This window comes from Leptosomus discolor, chromosome 6 (genome assembly GCF_034619465.1).
Source record: "Leptosomus discolor isolate bLepDis1 chromosome 6, bLepDis1.hap2, whole genome shotgun sequence".
NCBI classification, from domain to species: Eukaryota; Metazoa; Chordata; class Aves; order Leptosomiformes; family Leptosomidae; genus Leptosomus; species Leptosomus discolor.
In genome coordinates this window covers 9,413,458-9,438,773 of record NC_141396.1, presented here as the reverse complement: position 1 = coordinate 9,438,773, position 25,316 = coordinate 9,413,458, and the positions used below count along the sequence as shown (strand labels likewise).

Here is a 25,316-nt window from a genome sequence, read left to right as displayed (position 1 = left end):
TCTTTGAAGAAAAGTATCCTGAATACTGGACTGTACTCTCTGTGCAGCATACCCTGCTGTCACTTAGCCACTGTGTGAATATAGAAAAGAAAATCCAATTTTCCTTTCATTAAGTAAACTGGGTTTAGACAAACAGAAAACTCCTAAAAGAATGGTAATGTCCAGCCAACCCGTAAGTTTGAAATGTGAAAACATTAATCGTTACTGAACTCTTACAGCCCCAAGCAACATGGGTGAGAATCTCTCCTTTTGCTTTTCAGTAGCTTTTGGACCAAGACTCAGGCACGAATGTCAGACACTACCATCTTCGTAATACACTGTGTATGTGTAATACACCACTGCAAGTTTTGTGCTCTGGCTTTCCAACAGTTTGCTGGTACCAGTCCCTACAGTCCCTGCCCTTCTCCTTACCCTCTCCCCAGCCTCTCAAAAAGAAGAAATAGACTATTGATAGTTTAGATTCTCAGGCAAATGAGGTTTATAATCTCATTGTTTGTCCCTCATCACTTTTGAACTAATTTGTCACATACAAAAGTAAGATAGTGGGTTTAAAAATAATTATGATCCCATCAGTTGTATGCAAATCATTTTTTTTTCCATGAAAATCAGGGGAGAATGACTTAGCACAGGTGAAAAAGCAGGTAGAAGTCAGCACTATGTCTTTGATGCAGACAGCTCATCTTTGCACCACACAGTATGTTTCCTCTTGAAATCAGATCATTGTGACAGAAGTTAGGGTTTTTTTTTGAACAAAAGACAAATTCTTACAGAAGTAAGCTTCAAAGAACAACTTCTGTGGGCAAGGCAAATGGCAAGGATGGCCAGGACTTGCCTGAATAATCTATTTAACTTATTTCACTGAACTGATAGTGGGATGCTGAAGAATGATGGAAACTAAAGGATTTTTCTGCAAGTTTTTACCACATGTTCCACCATAACTCCACTGGCTTCTTTCTTAGGGAAATCAGACCTGTAGCAGTCATTCGAGAAAGGAACAAAATCTACAGCATTACTAAGTGTTATGATTTAATCAGAATTTTAATAAGCTCACAATAAATAGTTCTCTGTGACATGAATGACATGAAAGCAAGACAGCTCTTATACTTTCAATGTAAGACTCTTACTAGAATCTGCAATGAGTCAGTAATGGACAGCATATTTACATAAATACATGGCCTTTCACTGATTTCAGTGAGCTTCAAGGGCAGCTCCCACTAATCCCTTTTGAGAAAAGTTCCCATTTATATCTTTCAAAGGAGAATTGAGCCCCAAATTACTCACAGCAAATATTAACAGAAATGCTTTACTGAAGGTTTCCCCCCAAATATCCCACATATAGAGACTTAACCATAAAAAAAAAAAAAAAAAAGAAAAATCAAAAAGTTAGGAAGTTCCCCTGTGCGAGACAAATCCCAAAGTCGTCATCTTAATTTTTTTCACTGCTTAAAACCAGTTTTCTTAATCCTCTACATGTTACTCAACCCTCCATACTGTCTGTGGTTTATCCACTTTTATGGCAAAAAATAGGATATTGAACCTATGTTATCCTAAGTCAGTACTGACTACCAGACTCAAAAACCCCAAAATTTTTACAGGGATTATGCGAGATCATGCTATCACATAAATGCTATAGGTTTTATACAACCAAGAAATATTGGCGAGCCTGGCAGCGAAGGAAAAGCCCCCAAATAAGCCTGTTAATATCTTGTCTATATTGCTTTTGCATCAAAATGGCTCAAGTGCCTGTGGGAACTTAGGACACAAGGGCCAAAACAACAATCTCATTTCTAAGAGTCCGGTATGGAAAGATTAGCCAACTGTTGGCCAGCATTTACTGCTGAAGAACTTCAGCATCACCCCTGTGGGTGTATCCTTATCAGGACGATCCCAACAAAGAGCTCAGAGTCAGAAACTTAATCAGGTTTTGCATGAAGTTCTCACAGGCTCACATATGAAGCGTGTGTCATGAATAAGAGCTGTGAATCTTGACTCCTAGATCATTTTTTCATTTTGTGTTCAGTGCATGCCTTCAGGAGATATAGAGACAATCCCATAAACTGCCTTTGTTGTTAATTATAAATTAAGAGGTTTTAGATCTGCATCAAGTAAGGGCATTATCTCAGTGTGTGCCCTACTTTATCCTTTACCCTAAAGAATTTGCTGTAGCCAAACTGAATTAAATGATGCAATCAGAGCTGTTTAAATGTGCAAGCATTTTTACACAGAGTGACTCTTCCATCATGCTGTCAGCGTAAAACATGACAGATATTTCCTTGGTCAAAGTGCACATTAGCAAAGATGTTTATGAATAACATGGCAAGAATAGCAAAGGACATTCTGAATAATCCAGAGTCAAAATCTCTCAGCACTACTAAAAATGGAGAAAGTTTTAGGAATCAGAAAAAAAATTCACCTGTAATTGCAATTATAACGAGCCAAACTCTTGAGAAGCATATACATTCTGCTGCGATCAGCCACGCTTACGTGGGGTAGAAAGTTTAGGGCCAAAGAAATTAATTACTTAAATCAATGTGAAAGCGCATCAGTGAGTAATCTGACATCTGATCACAAGAGATACTCAGGTTTCTTCCTGTACTCCCGGAATTCACGCATTGCTGGGGCTGTCTTAATTTCTCAAATGCTATTTTCTTTACACGTATTTTCTGTTCTGAACACTGCATTGCAGGGCCCTCTGGCTGAGAAGCACAGAACTGAGCAGGCCTCCCTTCAGAGCGTATCAAGATCACGCCTTAATTAGCTGGTGGACGCAATTTGGTTCGAGACACACAAAGGACTGGCTCTTTTTCAGGAACTGAATGCCTTGTTCCTTGTCAAACTAAGTCAAGACAGCAACCCCTAGTCCCGAGCCTGGCACTGATCACTTTTACAGCTAAGGCGCGTGCCTGTGTGTAGACACATCCTCTTAGGCAAAATCTCCTGGAAATTGTGATGGCTGTTTCGTAAGGACTCAGGACACACTTAGGAAAGAACATGGACCAACCAGCCAAAGGCACAGTCACAGTCACAGTAATAGTAACTCAAATCTTGAAAGATCCCTGAAGAGATTTAGAAAAAAAGAAAAACACTTTTCTTCTCCTGTTAGTCTTGCCCAGAACATTCAGGTACACATATTCTGGATATTTTCTTTCTCTTGCCTATCTACCAATAAACCTATCTGTTGTACATGGGAGATATTTAAAGCTCAGGTCTAGATGAGTTTCCTCATGTAATATTTTTCTTTCAATATGTTTAAAAAAAAACAGGTTTAATTTAGTCACACAATTTTTTTTTCTGGTCCACTTCTGAATTTGTTTGAGTTTAGGGCTGACGCTGATTCTCTACAGCACACAGTTGTTTATTCCACAGCAAATCACACCGATAGCTACAGATGCCAGCAGATGACTGAGTTCTCCAGTTGAGCACCTCGCTGGAGTAAAACGCGAAGTCAGGCTGCCCTCTGCGGGCTACGACCTAGCACTGGGATGAATTGTTTTGCAACAGCTCATGGAAACTGATTAATGCTAGTACAAGATTTCTATGTCTGAACACTGAATTTCGATGTGTGCTGCACATGTAATGCCAAGGATAACAATGGGCTTTCTGCTGCCTCGTTGTTACTGCTGGAGAGGAAGGAGGAAATGCAGGCTGCACCTGCCAAGCACCCCAGGTACAAATAACAGCTCAATGTGATGCCAACTGGGAATTCCTGGGAGATCCAGGGACTGGGATAACGGCTTCTGAACATAAAACCAGAGAAACTCCATGGATAGAAATACTTCACTTGGCACATGAGCTGCCAGGAATTAAGGACAATGCATTACAGCACCACTCCAAGATCTAATCAGGAGCGGGTTCCATTACATTAGGCATATTACAAACACAGGCCTCCTTACTTCAGCATGTCACAACATAAGGACTGAGTGTCAAACTAGTCCAAAGCAGCCTGAGGCAAAAGAACAGGGATGAGCAATAGAAACATTTCTGGATGACCCTGGGTCTACTACAGACCTCATTTTCCTTGCTTGTCGTCAGTAGTGCCTCCAGCTCAGTTCCCTAAAGGCTTCATCCAAGTGCAGACGCTCATTCCTACAGGGCTCATGACTCAGAATTACAAAGGATCGAATTGTACATACTTTTTCTGGAAATGCAGTTTGGCTCAGAGTACAGCTTCTGAGCATGAAATTCTAACTGAAAGTGTTCAGATGGCTCCCTCTACCCTCACCTGCAGGTAAAATGATGCAACGGTGATGTACATGGTCATTCTCACCTCTTTGGGAACCATACAAGAATTCGGTTATTTGTCAAGAAGGGCCAGTCTTTGAATACAAGACCCTTCCTAAATTCATTGGGGTTTAGTTGTTGCAAAGATGCAAATGTCACGCGGGATGTGATAGCCACAGGGGCAAGTCAATATCTTCATAAACTCAAACCAGTCCTGCAGCTTCAAATAACCTCCTTTGAGAACCAAGTGGGACAAGTGAACTGCTAAGACGACGGGCTGTCCTGTGGAGCAACCAAAGCTTTTACAAGCCAAGTAAGAGGCAGCAGTTAAGCCCAGAGGTAACATTACTAGTTGGTATGCTAATTCATTCCACACAGGATCCATAGGGTTATTTTTTTCCCCAAAAATTAGCGATGAGGAACGAACTCTCGATCTTGCCGCTGTGTCCCACAGATGAAGCCAGGTCACCTGCGCCCTCTCCTGGTGACAGCACGTTCCTACCAAGGAGCCACGAGCGGAACTCGCGGCAGTTGCTAGCGGCCTCCCTGGTGTAATAAACCCTTGAGGAGCATCACGGGGCTTTTGTCATGTAACTCTGCGGACAGTGAACACTGGAGAGCGTTGTGACACTGTTATTTGGGCCTCTCTAGACAACCGTGCTATCAATAATTTAAAATTAATCATGAAGCCACTACCGAGTACCTGGCATCATAAATAATTGACACTTGCTTCAAAATTAAGACATTTTACAATGCCAAAATTTAACATCAGACTCCATGAAAGATTTCAGTTGTCCTTCAGGACAAAGATATCCTGAAAACTCTGACAAAAGCCTGCTTTTAATTGTGGACTAATGCAAAAGAGATCTGCTGAAAGTTTCTGTACTTGCACAGTAGTAGTGTGCCTGAACTATTTTGCACAACTGACTATCAAGCTCAGCTTTTGCTTATGATTAAACAGATTATCTGATGACATTTTGGGGATGAACAGATTATAGCCCTAAATCCAAAGATGTAAGTAACAATGAAATCTTATTATACATTAGAAAACAAACAATGCAGTCAGAGCTGGTCTGAAAATCACTCAGAAATCTCTTAGCAGGGTCAAGGTTAAGCATCTAAATTCTCCCCAGAAATACATGCAGATTCTGGTTGCTAGACTTCTCTCTCTGCATGTACACGGACAAATGATAGGGGAAAACAATTAATAGCAGCCGGACCACCCAATTATTTTTTTTTTTTCAGTATTTTGGGGCAAAATGCAGTTTTATATCTATTTATACCACATTCAGACGCTTGCAGTCAGTACAGCTGCAATATAGCATAAACCCAGAATTTTATCCTTAATCTCTTTGCTTCAGTTTCCACTACCACAAGAACAAGTAAATGCTTTCCTGCTAACATGCAGGCTTCAGAGAAATTGGCTAAGCTCTAACTGATCATATTTGAGAGTATTTTATCTGGTTTCAATAATTTATTATATGCTAACACTTGCAGATACAGTATAGTAGAACATTCATATATTCACTTACAGACGAAAGCCTGGATTGTAATGCTTTCAGTGGAATAGAAACATTTGATGAAAACATGATGTGTTTGGAAAATAAATGTATCATTTCACTGACAACATGTCCTTTTGACCTCCTTTACAACCCATTATGTAAGCTAAAGCAGGTCAGCGCAGACAGTGCAACTGAGGTATGAACAGAAGAAATAGCCTACTGGGCACGTATACCTGTCCATCCAGCCCAGTAGTGTGTCTTTCACCGTAGCAATGAGTGATGGTGTAAAAGGACACTTGCAGACGTGACAGGTAAGCAATTAGACAACAGATTAAAGACCACGAAGTTTGTAACCCATCCGAAGACAAATGAATGTCTCTACAGAAGTAGCAGACGTGCGGACATGGTGCAGGCGCACAGGCCAGGAAATGGCTGAAAATGGGATTTAAAGACATAGTGCTTGAGCTCATTACATGGTGCTACAAGTGAATCAGCAAGGAGGGAGGTGTTGCGTGCAGCTGGGAGCACAGACAACCAGAAAATTCATGATGGAAGATGACAGCGAACAGAAGCACGTATGATATTACATATAAAACTTGGGAGAGGCATAATTCGGACTTCAGTCCCACTGTATGCTGTTTGGCATCCAGTGCACAGAATGCTCGCTTTCTGTAATCAAGCCCAGAATCAGAAAGGTATGAAGATGGTTTTAAACATCTCTTTAGCCCTCCTCAAAGGCAGGGATCATGCTGAGGTGCTAACACTTCATTCTTTGTTTCATTCAAGTAGTCATGAAAACATAGATGTCAATCTGGTTATTAGAAACACAGTAAATTCCTGCACTGAATAGAAACAGGTATTACGCATAGCTCTACTAGCATGTTTTCATTCTGGGGTACAAAAAATGTACTTTCCAAATCCTCAATCACTCTGAAGCCCAAGTCCAGATTGCAGGAAGTTCTTCTGTAATGCAGACAAATACATCCATTAGAGACTGGCCTGGTGCCATCAATCTAAACAGCAGAGAGATTTTCAGATAGGAAGGCTATCACATTATCTTGCTGTCTCACTCCATTTAAATTGATTTAATCTAGACAATTTCATTAATTTGTAAGGAGAAAAGTTAGTTCTCAAAAGCTCTATCAATTAAAATAGCCTCATTTTCAAGCTGTGTCTTAACACACATTCAAGCAAAACACTCACCGCATGTACCACCCCCCAAAAAAAGAACTGCCTTGCAAGAAACCCCACCTCAAAACCAGCAGAGCTCTGCTTTCAAGAGTATTAAGATAAGTAGTAATACTTGTGTTTATTTCTGTGCAAACAACATCAAGCATGAGCAGGTGAAGATGTACTGTTGCATATGACGTGACATTGGTAGCCGGTCCATAACTAAGCCATCTCCAATTGAATCACCTCCGATGAGAACAAGAAGTACCCAAACAGAATGTAACCTCAGCTGAGGTCGGTTCTCTTGCACTGACACTGGTGAAATAATTTTTCCATGAGTTTCCAGTGATTTGCATTACTACTGTCTGCCAGTATTTATCTAATATTCCCAGCAGTTAGAAATACCTCCATATACTTGAGAAATTTGAGATGACTTTAAAAGAGCATAAAACCCCCCACATCTACAGTTCACAACACGTATATGAACCACAGACTGGATTCTGCAGTTTGGCTACAAAGTCAAGCTCAATATATTGGTAAGTAAATGCAGGGTTATTTGCAGAGACTCAATTTGTTTAATAAGCTTAGGGATAATCACAGAATTGTGAGAGTTTCTTTCTTCCCTTTACTGCAAGGCATTTTATATTGAGGAGCCCTAATAAGAAGTCACTTTTACAACCAAAACCTGAATTCCAACCACAATGAAATGTACTGTTTAAAGAAAATGTTTTTATATGCATGAGGCACTCTTAGAATAATGAGGCCCTCAAGCATTAGAAAAGCTTTAACCTCACCATCTGTGAAGAGGTGACTTATGATTTCATAAATTGTGAAGTACGCTTAGGAATACTCTCCCTGTTATAAAACTGTCTCCTTTTATATCTTCATGATACCTTACTGTTTCTTTATTCATTCTGCTGCTCAGAGATGGCAAGGCCCAGGCACACCCAAAAGACATTTTTGCAAAAACAAATGGATTGCAAAGAACATTTTAAATTACCATGTTCTCTTAGACACCCTTCTCAAGCACGTGTGCCTTAAATCCACATTTTCTTCAGAAACAATGCAGGATCCAAGGCGGTATCTATGGTGAGAGAATGGGAAGGTCCCCATTAATAATGTAAACACCCTCACATGGATGGAGAAAAGCAGTACCACCATGTTGTGAAAACGGGGAAGTCAATCCGGTCTTGTGCGGCCGGCACCGAATATGCGACAGACGCAAATCGGGAGACAAATAGTAATCGTTTATTTACAGCAACATTTGCAGGTTCTTTTGGATTGTCGGTGATAAATTAAAAGCTACAGGTATAACACAAGGTTTATCACTAATATAATAACAACACCACACACTATGCACACACATACACACCACCAATAATAACAACTTGCCTGCGGTAGGCCCGGCCGCTTGGCAAATAGACAAGCCTGTATAACAGGGATACAGTGGAACAAGAGACAGTAAACTCGTGACAAGCAAGAATCAAAGATACACTCAGGGAAGTACAGGAATGCACCTGAGGAGAAAACGTGAAATACACCCGGGGAGGAAAAGTATATCTCTCAGCATTAGCTGAGGTAAATAATATTACCCACATGGCATCCCAAGTAGGGGAGATGGAGAAGGAGCAAATTCATCAATCCGTCCAGTCATCGGTATGGTTCCGAGTTGATCCTGTCCCGATTTTTGGGCCAAAATTGGGGTGATATTTATACTCAAAATTTTACATTACATCACCAGGGTATATGTGCGGGTGGGGATGACTATAGACAATCTTATCACTTATGTTAATGCCACGAAGTCTGTCAATTTACACCCGCATGGGGGGAGGTAGTGGCTCCTTTTGTTCAGGGCAAAGAGAATGGGGGACTGGGACCACGAGGCCTCTGCCCTGTCTCACACTCCCCCGGGCAATCCACATAACACCAGATATCGGTCTAGTGATGGTTGCTCCCTGCCCAGTGCTTGCCACTTCGCCCAATGCTGAATTTCATGCTTCCAGGCATGCAGCTACATGGTGTATGTGACAGACTTTGGGATTAACTTTGCGCTCTCTCTACACACCACTCAGACCACTGGCTGACAACATGTTTGCATTTAAACCTACAACTTGTCATTTGTTTTTCTTTTTTTAATGAAAGCAGTACAAACATGCAATACAAACGATACAAGCAGGTTGGATGTAGCTCCTGAACTGTATTTATAATATAAAAATACCAATATAAATAAAACCAAATATAAGTATTTACATATTAAATTAGTGATAATCTGGATGTATTGCAAAACTATAGTAGACACCACTTAAATTCACCTGAAGAAGGGTTTGCCCCCCAGAGCATACTTTAAATGTCTGATAGAAGTTTTTATGTGAAATCATAGAAGATAGGCACCTTCCAAATGCAGGATGCATCCAGTTAATAATCACCTAAATGCAGAGATGGTACATATGTTTCATCATATAACTACCCACATAGAAAATTTACATTTCCTAAGAATATCTATAGAATATAACTTGACGAACCCACACGAAGCAGATTTTTAAAAAACCCCACATAATTACCTTTTAAGTTTATGTTATTTGATATGTCTGGATTTTGAGAAGGAAATAGCTAGCTCTGCTCCTTAGCCACTTCAGCAAAGGCATCGACATACAACCAGTCATTACTGCCATACAGTACTTGGACTGTAGCTCTCCACGCCTGCAAAGCATGGAGGTTGTAACAACAATCAGTACAGCAGAATCATGAGTAAGACCTCATCACAAGATCAACAGTCATAGTTAAGACTCTACAGATGACACAATTTAAAGCACAGAAGTGAAATAGTGGTTTTGTCCTGTCTTTTGATCCGTCTCTCTCTGCCTGCTCCTAGCATACGAGGAAGTTGGTGTTCATTCATTTCCAAAAATTAATGAGAAATTCCTTCTCCATTTGGTCTACAGGTTCTCTTCACTTTCCCACACTGGTCTGTCACCTTCCCAACATTTCACTCTGCTCCTCCAGTGCCAAATCAATCCTGTCCCCCTATTTCCATTTGCCCAGCGCCCAAACACTACCCCATGAATTGCAGCTGTTCCTAACACACCACACCACCCACCAGCTACATCTATAACCTCTGTTTACACTACCTTACCTTTGCTTTTCCTGTGGCAGGGCAAAATGGCAGGGATGATCTTCTCTTAAGTATTTGGCTTGGAGGTGAAATAAAGCCCTCTTTGTCTCCTTCAAAGCCCTGGGGAAATAAAACAGCAGTGAAACTGCCACAAGCCCTCTCGTGCAGTGGTACACAGCAAGCCCCAGAAGGACCACAGTCAGCCAGGACCATGTCACCAGCTCCACCGGCCTCTCACCCAGCAGCAACAAGATGTCACCGACTGCCTGAGCTCATCACCTTTACGCTGCTTTGTGGCGAGCCGGGCATTTCAGTGTTTCCCTGAAGACCTCACAGTCCCTGCAGCCGGTGACAAATCCCAACTGTCCCAGCAGACAGCAAGCCAGGCCTTTGGCCACCCATGCCAGAAGCGCTCCTTATCTGCAACATGCTGGCAGGTGCAGGTGGAAGCGGTGGTCTCCCAGCCCTCATGAAGCAGAGCAGCACGTGTAGACCCAGAGACCTTTGTCAGAGCCTGAGGGCAGGACTCTGGGCACGGAGACAGCAGTGGTGGGCGCCTCTTCGCCCTCACTTCCCCTGCTGCCCGCTCCCAGCCCTGGCTGGGTCCCACACTGCCCGCACCCCGGGGGGGCCGGTGGAAGGACCTGCCCTGGGCAGGTCCGACACAAGCGGCCCCGTTCTATCGACAATGCCGGGGGCATGGCCAGCGGCGTCCCCGCCCGGGCGGGAGGACGGCGCTCTCGGCTGCTCAGGGACACGGGCCCCGGGCCAGGCCGCCCCGGGCGGAGCGAGGCGGCCTGGGCAGGGCCGTCGGGCCGGGCCGTCCGTCCGGGCCTCCCCGCGGCGCTGCTGGCTGCGTGCAGGGGGTGGCGGCCCCTGCAGGCCGCGCCGGGTCGGACACCCGGAGCCTCGGCAGCCGGCGCCGCAGCCCGGCGGTATCAGTGCCACGGTGTCCGCCGGGGAGCGAGAGGCAGAGCCGGCGCCAGCCCGCCCGCCCGCCCGATCCCCGCGGCCAGGCCCCCGCATGCAGCCCTCACCCTGGAGCGGCGGCGGCGGCGGATCGAGGAGCTCTCGCGGTCCTCCCGGCAGCGGCTGCTCCAGTCGCGGGACAGGATGTTCTCCAAGTTCACCTCCATCCTGCAGCACGCCGTGGAGGCGGTAAGGCCGCCGGCGGGCCTGGCCACGCCGCGCCGGGGATGCGAGCCGGGCCTAGCCGCCGAGCGGGCCTCGCGGGGAGGAGCGGCGCGGGGCGGGGGGCTCGACCCGCTCCCTAAGCGCGGCGCCCCTTCCCCGCCGCCTCCCCTCGGGCCTGTTGCCGGGGCAGGGCTGGCGGCGAGGGGCCCCGTCGAACCGGCATATCCGCCGTCAGCCACGGCCCCGCCGATCCCGGCTCGCCCCTGCTGCGGGGCAGGGAGACGGAGGCCGAGCTGCTTGGGCGGGCCTCGGCCCGGGGAGGGAGGGAATTGCCCCAGCGCGGGCCGCAGCCGGCCGGGGCTGCCGGGAGAGGAGGGAGCGGCTGCTGCCCGGGGCTCCGCGGCTGCCCCAGCACAGCCCGCTCGGCCAGGGGGAGCAGCCTCCGGGCTGTCACCGCCGGTACCGTGCCTTCCTGGTGGGCCCCGGTGCCCCGCGCCGGGCGTGAGGGCGGCCCCGACCCGGCGCGGTCCGGCTGTTGGCAGCGACACAAATAAGAAAGGAGGGGAATTCAGGAAACTCCTCAGGGTTTGCTTCTTGTCGTGGCCAGCAGACAACTGTCGCCGTCTCCGGTGCTTTTGTGTGATGTTGTCACTTCCAAACCGACGTTTTCATCCCTGGTTTCTTTCTTAATTGGGTAGGGTGGAAGGGGAGGCCGAGGGGACCCGGGTTTGGGTGGGTTCAGTTAGATTTCATCATGGAGACGCCAGTGTCTGTGCCCATCGCCGCGCTGGGGAGAGGAAGGCAGCAGGGCCTGTTTCGGAAACTGCCATTTCTGTAGGCCGCGTTCAGCTGCCTGCTTATCGGGTCTCGTTTACTGTTTACAGCATGGATTTTTGTTTGCTTTTCGGTGAGGTGGGGTCCTGGTAGTAATGACTGGCTTTCAGCACCTTTCTCAGTAAGCCAAGACGCCTACGAGACTGAGTTTGAAGAGGTGCATCTTTGGTTAGGTGCTGAAAGCTGGCAGTGAAACACTGCGGGAAGTGAAGGTGGGAAGTGTTGAAGGAAAATGATTTATTTAAATGGTTGGAAAAAGACCGACCTCATGTGAGGGACACCCTTTGTATGCCTCGGTGCTGCAAATATTTAAGCAGATGCTTGACTTTGTGTGTGCCTGTAGCTCTGCAGTCTTCAGCAGGACTATTCATGTTTTAAAGTTAATTTATTAATTAATTGCCAGTTCCTAGTTTGCTCTTCTAGTGGTAGAGTGGCAATTGGAAGGAAATGTTTTAAATAATGATGAAATGAATTGCTTGAAAACTGCCATACGTATATGAACGCCTTCAGCAGACTGTGCTTTCATTGGAGGAGAAATGGAAATTAGTGGCTGCCTGACTAAAGAAATCTTGTTATGGTGAGCTGTGCCACATTTTGAATGAGAGTAGATGACTGAGTTATTCTTTCAGGCCTACTGATTCAAGATATCTAATAAAAGTTATTCCTAGAAGAGCATTTACATTATTGATGTGCACAAAAAATAAACAAAAAGAACTGCATTTATTTGAAATCCATAAAAAATAGGAAAAATTAATTATTTGAATGGAAAAGGGGAAAAGTAGATATAGCAGGGACTAGACAATCTTTATTAATTAAACAAAAAACCTCAAAAGCCAGAAACAGATTGCTAACATTGTTTTGCAAGTGACTGCTATCAAACATTGAACATGTCCTTGCTCAACTCTGATGTCCCTTTTAGAATTGCCTCATCCTGCTAACAGCACTGTGATGGATTTCCTGATAGTAAATACTGCACTAAATTGCATTTTTAGGCTTGTGACAAATACTGAGCACCATGTGCTAGGAATGAAACATGGAATCACAAAAGCAAAAGGATATGAAGAATGTTTCTTACTTTAGGAAGTTTGACTCGCTAATTCAAAGACAGAACTGAGAAAAGGAAACTTTTAACCAGTTTTGGGGCTGTATGTCAGTCTATATTGTTGGTTTATTCTCTCTTTGGTGAAAGTATGTGGGCTACTTAGCTTTGCTACTCTGAAAATTAGAACTGGTGTAAATCCTAAGTGATAGATGAGTCCACCTTGATGCTGCCTGCTGTTTTCAGAACCTAGAGAATTCAGGGCATCATTTTTACTTGCTGTTATTGCTGCGGAGCAAGTATAGCTTGTGCAGCCTCAAGTGGACTCTGTTTCAGCCCTGAATATCAGCAATAGAACTGGTAACTAAGATATAAATTCTCAAAGGTTTTGGGTGCCTACCTCCTGGAGGAATTCAGTTGCAGCTGAACAGTTTTCAGCACTTAAATACATTTGAAGTGCCTAGGCTTAGCTTCCGCTGGTGGGACTTTGAATCAGGATTGTTCGGGTAGCCATTCTCCCCTGTTGTTTCTCCTGCATATCACTTTTACAAAGCTCTTGTCCTGCCTCAGGGCCCGCAGGCCTGCAGGCTTCAGAGAGATGCATTTCCATAGTAAGAGTTCCTATGTTATTCGATAATCGTTATCTTACCCTCAATATGCTGTCTGTCTGAACTATGACGAGGAGTTCCAAAGGTTGGCAGCCTAATACACATAGGAGTATTTGCCTTTCACTTGTTGTGAGTGCACTGCTCTTTAATTGACTGCCTTCATGACAGGACTCTCATGAGGCCAACGTAAGGGGACTGTTGCTTCTTATTAAGACTTTCCTTACCTTGAATAACTCAAAACTTCCAGTCTTTTCTGCCTAAGTTGTCCAAGCGTGTGAAATCATATTCCCGATTTTCATTACAACTGAATCCTAATTTTTGCCACCTCTTATCATATGGCAATCCTGCCAGTATTTTAGATATTTTTGCCCTTTCTGGATTTCTCTGCAGCATCCAGAGTAGCAGGCACCGCTGTGGTGTCCTCCCAACAGAGCATCCTTGAATTCGATTGGGTGTGACTGCAGTCTTTGTTCCGTTACCTTATTTCAGAACAGAATAGAAATGTTGTGGCTCTATGGGGTTAATATTAATGAATCTGGGACAGTTTATATATGGCTTGTCCCCAAGATGTTTTCTCTTTGCTATGCATTTCTGATATACTTGTATCCCAAATGTATTCCAGGAGTGCTACGTTCTCAGCAACATACAAAATGCGGTACACAATAGCAAAGCAGCAAAGTGGACTGATTTTTTTCTCTTATCTTGTGCTCTTCACTCATGTTTCCCTAGACAAAATAGCTTGTCTGTAAAGTGGTCACTCGGTGTTCAAAGGACTTTTGTTTGTGTTTGATTTGGGCTTTCAGGGTATGTTTCATCTTAACAATCAACTCAAAAGGATGTTTTTGAGCTGTGTACCTTGATCAGGATCAATATGATTTTGGTTATTTTGACTTTTGCAATTTGCTGTCAAACAAGATTATTTGTGTCACTCTCTTGATATCTGGGAGTAAATTTAGATTCTGGTGTCTGCTGCACCTTTTTTGGGACCCCTGTCCACCAACCTATTATTCCACTGTATCTTTTACACTGATACCTTAACATGCTTTTAAGTAGCTTCTTTTCTGTTCATGTTTTGAGGCAGAACTGAGCTTTGAAAGATAGCGAGTCACCTGCTACAGGTGGTGCTCCAAAATCATTAACTGCAGAACTGCTCAGAACAAGATTCATTCTTCTTGAACCCACTTTATTTGATGCAATGACCTCGCATTACTGATTGTTTTTATCATTGTGCTGCTAATAACAAATGATGATGACAAAATTTAATGCGTGGCTTGCAAGCATGTGCCGTCTTAATTTTATACGTGAAAGCAATGACCGCTATAAACTCTGTGCATCCATCAACTGAAAAAATGAAGTAAACCTTCAAGCATTAGTCCTTTTACAGATTTTCCCTCAGGGCAGACATTCACGCAAGTGAAGTAGTAACATCGAAGAAAAACGTTGAGTGACTGCTGTAGTTTTCCTTGTTTCAGTCAGGGGAGTGTGTGTGCACTTCCCTTTCGTTTCTTTTTGACCCAGTTTCTGCTTTCTTTTTTCCTCTGTCATCTGACCAAACACTACCTGTTCTTCTTTCACACAGTGTTTTCTTTACTTGGTGAACTTGTCCAAAAGATACTGAGGGATATCACCAGCTTCCATTGTTCCCATTCTTTTTGGTATTGAATTACACTTCTGAAAAGCATACATGAAAAATACAAAGATTTTTACATGCACAAAGGAATTGCTGTTAAATACTGAATATTTATAGGTTTCTTTGCTCATGATGTGTTTTTTTTTTTCCTGCCTAAGCACAAATTCTATATACTTTTGAAAACTACGTGAAGTTGTATTTTGGGCAGATTTTATAACGAGCGGACTATAATTCTGGTCAAAGATCTCCTGAGAACAGCACTTTTCCTGGAAGGAGGGGGATTTGATCATTAGTAACGTATTGTCACCAGAATGATAAGGCAGCATGTGTTAAGTTTAGCTCCTAAATGAGAACACTCGCTCGCTCACTCCCAGGAAGCTCGACTGCTGGAGTTGGGGACCAGATGGAAGAGCTAATCAATGTCTGCTCAAACAGGCTGTTTTTCAGTAGTGTGCAGTGAGTTTTGGCTATTTGATATACCAACACCTACACTGCAATCTTTTAAGATGTTGGGGTTTTTTTTCCCCCCCAAATGAGGAGAACTGCGCTTTGAGATTAGGAATCCGTAGCTCAAAATTAGTAAGAACCTACTTATTTACGTCAAAGTGAATTAATATAACTGTGAGAAATAACTGCACATCTAAGGTAGCTCCTTCAAATTGGGCAAATAGCAGGAATTATGGTCTTTACAATTAATTTTGTTTTGCTTCAGAATCTTTGTACAAGTGTATTTACTTTTATAAAAGAGTGATTATTCAGGTTGGCAATTGTAACATATATTTCATCTCAGCTGGTAGCTAATCTTTCATCCTAAAATAGAAACTACAACTTCATCCTAGAGTTTCCTGTCCTAGTAGGGTTAAAGCATGTAAACCAAATGTTTGGGAGTTTACATTTTTCTATTGCTTTCCAGTTCTGGGCTTTGTTTGTGTATAAACTGGTATCTTAATCTTGGTCTTTACCTTGATTTTGTGTCGGAATAACTAAGTTAATAGGGTTGGGGGTTTCTTCGGTTTTTTGAAGCACTTATCTCAGATTAATGCATAGCATACATCTGTGTTAGATATGCCCTGGAGTAGCTGTGCTGTAAAAAGCAAGTTTATACTAGGTCCATTTGCAGTGGGAAGAGGAGTTGGGAGGTGGGAGTATTTGGGGGTAGGGGTACTTCAGCTGACCAAGTAAAGAAATACGAGTTTTCTGTATTGTTAGGAGTTGCTGAGTCTGGTAGCCCAATGCAGGCGAAGCTCCCGCAGCTCTGTGTCACCAGGTCCAGTTGGTGGCAAGGTTGATTGTATGTTCCCAGTAGGCATGCAGGTACACATGCACAGGTACACACACATGCTAATGGTATTTCTGTTTGGTCTCTGTCTTGCAGTCCTCGATCGGGGAAGTCTCTGTGAAGTCACTGAGTATTTAATTGAAAAGGGCAGGACCTGTCCCTGAATTACCTTTTCTCTTCTGAGAAGAGTCCCTGGAGGCATTTGTCAGGAGGGAGAATGTCTGTATCCACAGTTCTCTCCTGAGATGGATAAATTATTGACAGGACTGAGAAGTGAAATCCTTTTCCTGGCACTGCTCAGAGGCACTAAATTCATCTTGAGGCAGATGAGGCTAGAAGAAGTGAAGAGGAAAATCACATCAGTCAAGGATAAATCTTTAATGTTATCTATCGTGTGTTACTTTGGAAATAGAGTGGTCTGAAAGGCCTGGTATTCCTCAAAAGTGGTCTCTGGGCTATTCATCAGCCAGAGTTGAGTTTCCGGTATAGTTTTATTACAGAAAGATGCAAAATGATCATGACATTGCTTGAAATACACATCTACAGCAGCAAGTGCAATATATGAAGCATTATACAAACTATCATATGCTCAGTATTCAGTTTGTTTAGTTATTCTTCTGAATTTCAGTAACCTAGTAAACTTCATAATGAAATAAACAAGTTTCGTCTCGTGTGCGGTGTCCTGGTGTTTATTCTGTGGTAGCTGGTGTGCTAAAGTGCTACTCAGGGCCCGGCTGTGGAAATACGGAAGACTTAATGAGTCCCCAGACTGTCAGGGAGTGGATAAGCAATGTCAGTTTGATTTCCTAGTTGCCACTGGTGAGGGCACATTTCCACACAAAGTACAGGCATAGATAGTTACCAAGCACCACTGCTTTTTAAAGTCTTGCATTTCAAAGTCCTGTGTGTGAAGGGTCATTAACAATTAGCGTTCCACTTTTTTATCACAGCAGGGCATGCTGTTCAGGTACTGGGCTTTAGGTCTTTACCAAGATAAAGGGGGGAAAACTTTTTCACTGTGGGGGTGACTGAGCCCTGGCAGTGGTTCCTGGAGAGGTTGTGGAATCTCTGTCCTTTGAGGTATTCAGAAGCCATCTGGACATGGTCCTGGGCAACTGGCTGTAGGTGGCCCTGCTTGAGCAGGGGGGTTGGGCCTGATGCCCTCCAGAGGTCCCTTCCAGCCTCAGGCACTGTCTGTGAAGGACTGGACTCGGTAGCTTGTCAGGATGGTTCAGCTCCTTATCTGTCAAACGTGGGCACACCAACTTATACATGGGATTCTTTCTGTTTGCCAACAGGTCTCATTTCTACCACCATCTCAAGTGATAGCACTTTATTTCATGATTGCTATAAAAGAATGACTTGAGCACTTGGTTGTCAAAAGAAAGCCTCAGGCAAGTAGGATTAGTAACAACAGACCCTCATGTGATCTGTTGAGTGGTGAGGATTTTCTCTATAGGATTCCTGATTTTACCAGTTCTGAACTTTTTATATTGTGGTCACAAATTCAGTGTTTGCCTCAACTCTTACTTTGGGGAGCAGAGTGGTAAAACAATCATGGCCCTTTTTTCACGTGCTGCCTATGGTGTAGCAGTTGTTTGTGCCTGTGGTGTAACAGACCACACGGCACCCAGTTTTCAAGCTCGGTGACAAAGGAGCAGTACTAATGTTGACTGGGTGGGAGGCGGTGTTTTATGCTTGCAGCATGTTGTTCCTGGATTCCAGTCATGCCAAACTGGTCATCCCAAATTCCTTCAGAAAAGAAGAAACTTCCTTTTCTTTCAGAAATGAAATAAGAAATGTATTTGTTAAAACCAAAAACAAAACAAAAAACCCCACTCTACCTGTCAAACTCTTGAGGATGGGCCTGATGTGCAAAAAAAAAGGAAACAGAGCTCTTGTAAAGGTTGTGGTTAACAGGGAAGAAAAAGCATGACAAAACCTGTATGAAGCAGCTAATTGGTATTTCTAAGGGAGCAGAGGGAGAGAGGAGAACAGAGCATACAGAAAGGGAAGATGGCATCAAGAGCAGATGTAAAAGAACATGATTTTTTCCTACAGGACAAAACTCTGAGATCTAAACAGTTTGAACCTACGCTTCTAGTGTTGCTTTGCTGTATGAGCAATTGCTTTTGTGGCTTCAAATAGATTGTCTGGTCATGGAGACATCACAGAGATTATTACTGATGTTCACAAGGTAGGCCGTATGACATGGGGCTCGTGCCGTGAATAATGTATGTCGTCCTTGTTAAAGGTAAAAGAGCACAGCGTAGGAACTGTAGCACTAGTCTGCAGCAGTTTACTTCCAAGTGTAAGATAAAATTCAATTTAATCTCTAAGGAAATATGTATATTTCATTCCTAACTGGTTTTTGTTTGTATTTTTTTTCTCCATAGCTCGCACCTTCCCTTCCATTACAGGAAGATTTCGTTTACCACTGGAAAGCAATTACCCACTACTACATAGAGACGTCAGGTAAAAGAAGAAAACATACTGCATTTGTCTTTTTATTGTGAAAACTGGAGCTCCCAGTTTCAGTATTAAAAAGAAAAGGTTAAGAAATCCTAAATTGAGTCATGCCTTTTATCAAAATACCAACAATAATAGTAATTAAAAATACTGTGTACCTCCATTCATCCCTTAAAAAGTAGGCATGAAAAACGATTGAGGGACGGTCTCCTTTCCTTTTTTCCTGAGTACCATGTGGAGAATTTTACCTTTTCACGTCCAACCCAATTTCTGTCTTCACATATTCTGTTTAATCTAAACAGACAACTACGGAAACGTAGTCCCTGCTGTTAACCTTTTTATTGTTTTGTGTCCGGGATTTTCTTTTTCTTTCCAAGGTTTTAACAAAAGTAATTTTGTGGTCATAGATTTTATCATGCGTATATGAATTCTCTGTGCTCAGTATTAGGTATTTTTTCTTTAATGTCTTGTCTCCGTGAAAGGTATTTTGATAACATAGCTCTGAAAAGTGAATTTGTGAGCAGGTTTAGAACACATTTTATTAAAATTTATGCAGACCTTATTCTGTTCTTCTAAAAAATGGATATTCTGGTGAGCTATGGCTGTGGCTGGTTTTTCTTAAACTTTTCCCTGTTTTCCTACAACAGTTATGCAACATTTAAATTTTTGATTTTTGGTCCCAGTTATTGAACTATGAAGTTTTAAAAGTGAATGTTACCATGCGTTCCTCAAGCTTATTAGTTCTGTATTTTTGCTAGAGTAGCTATTGAATCGGTGTTTGTGACTGAGGCTGGTGATCTTGTTTATATCAATATTTACTCGTACAAGCTGAAACTCGACCCTTGGTTCTAAATACTCATCTTTTGGAACGCTATGTGATGTTTCCTAAGGTAGAAATGACAGGGTGGCAGGGGAAAACTGATACCTGTGATTATGTGGTGCAGAATAAAAGCTGACCTCTCTCCAGGCTTTCAAACGTCATGTGAAAAACAAGTTTCCACTCAGTGGGTATATTTGTGTCCTCTGCAGTGGGAGCAGAATTATGCCTAGGAAATTCAAGCGAAACACTCTAGGCTAACTGGAGGTTGTGGAGACCAAAATCACTCTGACATGGCAGTTTTCCTTTGTGGTCTTGTTGCCATTTGCATGCAAGTGACGGTTATTTTTAGACTGTTGCATAAGAAGCAGTAACTGTTTCCGTAGTGGGATAGTTGTTCAAGTAGAATTTAGCTGAAAAAAATAAAAAGGAAAATCTGCATGTGTGGACATGCTCTATAACATGTTAATGCTGGCTCCCACTGCCAGTGGCATAAATCCACAGCAATTTCATGACCTTAGTATAATGAAATCAGTCTTACCCGTTCCTTCATAAAGTTTGACAGAGTGCTGTCTTACTGCAGAAAGTATAAAAGACAAATCTAAAAACTTTTGAAGAATAAACAGCCTAGAGTTTTGAGTTTTCTGTGTTGTTATTATTAGAATTTTTAGAATAAGTGAGAATATTTATTATCTAATTTGTGAAGGAGCTGATCACCTGCAAATTAAGCTGATGTTAGAGGCTGTTTATACATTTCAGAATACTGTGTGAAAAGTCAAAGAGGAAGTTACCAAGACGGTGAATACTAACCAGAAGATTGAGAGTTTAACCTTTTGCTCCCTAAGCTTGATTTCTGCCTGTAAAAATTTTCCTTTTTGGCTGTGTAATTGATGCATGTTTTGAAATCTAGTATTTCAGTTTTTCTCCATTGCAAGGTTAGATATCTGCCTAATGCATCTTCCAGTTTACATTTCCAGATACGGTCTGAAAATTTGATTTAAGACATGTGAAAAAATGTACATACTATATATAAAACTCCTTACATGAGCAGTCATGTTTTTACATCTTAAATTTGGAACTGAACTTAAGTGGGGACAATATTTTAATCATTCTTAATTGCGCATCTCTCTTATTTAGATGACAAAGCTCCTGTGACTGATACCAACATTCCTTCTCACCTGGAACAGATGTTGGATATTCTAGTTCAAGAAGAAAATGAAAGGGAATCAGGCGAAACAGGACCATGTATGGAATATTTGCTGCATCACAAGATTTTGGAGACACTCTACACGCTAGGAAAAGCTGATGTATGTACTTCTTAGCAGAGCAGATTATCTTTTGAGTGAGCTCCTAGTTGTAATAGGGACTGAAGTTCTACAGTAGGTGGTAGTGTGGGACACCAAACTCTAGCAAATAGCTGTTAGCTTATGTTACCAACAAATTACGAATAACAGTCTTTTACAAGTGTGATCAAAGTGAGACAACCAGTGAGATGCTGACTAAGGCAGAACCCTGAGATTTGTTACTCACCACTCTGATAGTATTGACTGTGAAGCTAGAAGTAGGAGAAACATTTTTGTTCAGTCCAGAATTTTTCTGACTTAGACAAGACAGTATTATCCCTCTCTGTCCCTTGTTAAGTGTTGGGAGATTTTGGGGTGAAAGTGCTGTATTATATACAAATTTTGTTACATTTTTCTGAATGTGGTGAGTTATTGCTCAGAAATACTTCCGTGTCAGAAAGCATTAATTTAAGCTGATCCCCAGACAGCTTTCACATCCGAGTTTTTGGTATGAATGCAGCCCTTGGCAATGTTGTCTGGTTCTTCTCATGCCTGCTGTGTGGCACATGTGAAATCATCTTCATGGTCTTGATGCATTGTTGTTGCTATCTTTCTTGGCAGACTTAAGAGCTGGAAGGTGTGGGCTTGGATAGATCACGGGGTGAATTAACTTGGCAGCCCTCGTGCTAGAATTTTTTGTATCATGATGCAGATGCATTTTGGAAAGTATGGTGCATCCTGTTCCAGCATAAATGGAGCTCTCTGTGGTCTCTTTCTCCGTCAGCCTCTTACATGTTGTCATGAGTTTTTAATCTGCTCGATTTTACATATATAGACAAAGTAGGGTACTAGCTGTCTGCGCCTGGGATGTTTCTTGCTCTGAAGAGCTCTACAATTCCTGTTACTGTACCAGCTGTCTTATGATCAGGCTAAGATACCTGATGTATTGAACATACTTGCTGAGGAATACAGCTCATTCAGTAATCTATAAACTGTCAAAATCCAAGATGAACTGGTGACATATATGAAGCAGGTCAGTAGTAGTGTGTTTCTAAGAGTTGAGAGAAGTCATTTTGCACTCATGCAAATGTGCCTGTACAAGCAGTTCTTGTACAACCTGCTGTTAAGCTTTGCCACTTGTGAGTTGATACATCTGAAGCAAACACACAGTTCAGTGCTTGTAGGATGTTGCAAAGATCTGTTGCAAAAAGAATAATATCATTTCACAGCAATCTCTTAGACTTACTACGTTACTGTGGATGCACCCTGATGGTACACATTTTACCATTCTTTTCAACGGATTGCTTGGCAACTCAGTGATAGTTGGGGATTCATAATCTAGGGATAATAACCTTGGCAGTTGTCATTCCTGGCTGTTGCCACCCATGCTCCATTCACCTATGGAGTGAACCAGATGAGGGAGATGATGTGAGTTAAAATTAAGCAATTATTAACATGGTAGAATGTATTAGAGCCAGGGAGGATTTAGCTAGAAACAAAGGTACGTAAAGGACCACAAGCCATCAGATCTCATGGAGATAGGAAAGTGCTGTCATGTGACGTGGTGCACGAGGGACAGTAGAACAAAGGGTCTGGATGTTCCACAGATATTTATGATTTATATTCTGCTGAACCTCAGGGAAAACTACAGCTTTCTCTTGTCCTGGAACATCTGTGCATTTATAAATCCTTTATCTGTCTGAGGTTGATTGCTCATTAATTCAAAAACTCTTTTGTAGACATTAAGATGTTTATAGTTTATCATTGTATATTGGTATGTCCTGACTCACTGAATTGCTGGATTTTGTGGCACAGTACCATAAGAGACAGCTGACCTGTAGCCAATTAATTCAGAGTTAATTTCCCCTTATCATTGTATTGATAGGGAATATTTCCTGGAAATATTGGTAGAAGTCTGCACTAGAGCAGTTAACTGAAAGTATGAACAACTTGAAAAATAGAACAGTAAGGAGATGCAACATTTTCTGTTGTTCTCTGTTAATATTATTAAAAGTAATGTAGGATTTTTTAAAAAGTACCTTTGGATAAATTGTTGGTGTTTGGTTAGCCATTTTGAGCAACAAATTTGCATCTATGTTTCTCTCTGCATTTCTTCTATTTTTGTTATTGTTCGTCCGGTTTTGTTTCAGTGTCCTCCAGGAATGAAACAGCAAGTTTTGGCTTTTTATACAAAACTTCTTGGAAGAATACGGCAACCTCTTCTTCCCCACATAAATGTGCATAGGCCAGTGCAGGTACTGTTAAAATCTTAAAGTAAGCTATATTTTTGCATGACAAGTTTCCCTTACTCTGGTGTAGCTAATGGTATCTTTCATTATTCCATTGTCAAGTGAGTTAGAGGAACTGCTTGAGAGCAGTATCAGTTTAAATGTATTGATGATTAGAGCCTTGAAATGCCACTGCAATGCAAGTCATAAGTAATAAAGAAATCCTGTTCATAGCAATCTAAATCTACAGCAAATGTTCGAGTCAGTAATCATACATCATTGTAGTATGTATGTAGAAAAAGAATTCAGTCCATCATTCCTAGAAAAAGCAGTAACTTAATTCTTAATTAACAATTAAGCTCTCTTAATTGTTCACTTTTCCTTATGTGACAGAAATTAATCAGGCTGTGTGGTGAAGTTCTGGCAACACCAACAGAAAATGAAGAAATTCAATTTCTCTGTATAGTATGTGCAAAGCTGAAACAGGATCCATACCTGGTCAACTTCTTCCTTGAGGTGAGTGAATCAAATCAGAATTTTCCAGGTGTATTTAGGGTGTCACAGACAAAAGCAAATACAGAACTGGAGGTATCACATCGTGCTTCATAGCTTCGTTTTCATTCACTCTGTGATTTTTTTTTTTTTCCTGTGATATTAGAAGTATGGGGTTTTGTTGTTGTTTCCAGAGACTTGATACATCTGATTATTTTCACTAGAATTTAGTTCAGGGCTCACAAATGTAACTGCGTGAGGTCCTTATCCTTTGTAGTGAAAGTGCCTTTAGAGTAGGGACACAAATTGTAGTGTAGGACACTGTGTGAGAGAGACCTTGGATTTCTTATGTTGTTTTGTCTTCAGCCCAATAAAGCCTAAGGCACAGATTGCATGGAGCTTTGAAACCTTGCAAGTTGCTAAGCGTTCTGCAGGATTGGGCCCTTATGTGGTAGTGGCACATATGGTCTAGCCGCAGTGCCAGCTCACAATCTACAATATGACATTATTTTCTATCTGTAACAAAGCCAAGTATCTTTACTCCCTCTTCAAACTTAACATGTGGCATTGATGAAATCAGAGTGGGAGAAAAAAGAATTTCTAGACTGACTTTCTGTTCCCCTTCAGAAGGAGCCTATAAAAGTTTAATTTGTAAAAGTCCATTTAGAAATGCCTTCTGCTCCCACTTTGATGTTTCCTATGGTGACACAGTAGCTATTAAGCACGTGATACGTAAGTGAAATGTAGCTAGAGTCCTTCAGGAATTTTTTACAAGCTTTCTGCAAACAAGATCTGTAACAGCAGAGGCTGCTAAACTGCAAAGATACGTTACTTTCTGTTGAGTATATGAATATCACTTAAAAGTCAGTAGTAAGAATCCATTTTGGATTTATTTTTGCCCTAATTAAATAGCACCCTGATTGCCACGTATCCACTGTAGTTGTACAAGCAGCAGATACGGTGTAAGGATTGAAAAGTTAGTGTTTAAACATTGGAAGCACTCAGAAGCAAACTACTAGATACATTACATGCAGAATGTGGTAGAGTCCGAACCAGGGTTACTTTTAATGTCATTTGTGTGAGGTGCATGGTTTGTAAAGAACCCTCTGTGAATGACACTTATGCTCAAATAATGCCCTTGAAATCAAACCTGAGAATCCAAATCATGAGAACCACAAATGTTTTGTCAGACGTTGTTGTTCTTCCCCAAAATAGCAAGATTACAATATTACAGATCAGACCTGGAAAACCAGATGATTCCAGATTTCAAAGAGATTTGTGTTTCACAAAATGCTGGCTATAGAGTTCAGTCAAGCTGAAGAACGTTTCTTGTAGCTCTTGTTTCCTTCGCAACATTATTCTAAATGTCGTAGCCTAAGGCGTATGTCTTCACAACTTGTGATAGTTGTTTCCAGATAAGGTATTTGGGGTGCAGAATCGTCCTTTGTTAGAATAGAATATTGTGATTGTTCACATCTGTGCCTCGTAGAGGTGCTGT

General features: G+C 42.1%; 1 protein-coding gene across 2 annotated transcripts in view; it reads left to right on the top strand.

Annotated features, from left to right (window-relative positions):
* The first annotated feature begins 11,072 nt into the window (after positions 1-11,072).
* FHIP2A (FHF complex subunit HOOK interacting protein 2A) overlaps positions 11,073-25,316 on the top strand; it is a 33,255-nt gene continuing 19,011 nt past the window's right edge. For both annotated transcript variants that reach the window (XM_086466623.1, XM_086466624.1), the window contains exons 1-5: positions 11,073-11,163; positions 18,926-19,004; positions 20,953-21,122; positions 23,249-23,353; positions 23,720-23,842. In XM_086466623.1, the coding sequence (XP_086322749.1) occupies positions 11,119-11,163; positions 18,926-19,004; positions 20,953-21,122; positions 23,249-23,353; positions 23,720-23,842 (522 nt within the window). In that variant the 5' untranslated portion in view covers positions 11,073-11,118. The remainder of the gene's footprint in view (positions 11,164-18,925; positions 19,005-20,952; positions 21,123-23,248; positions 23,354-23,719; positions 23,843-25,316) is intronic.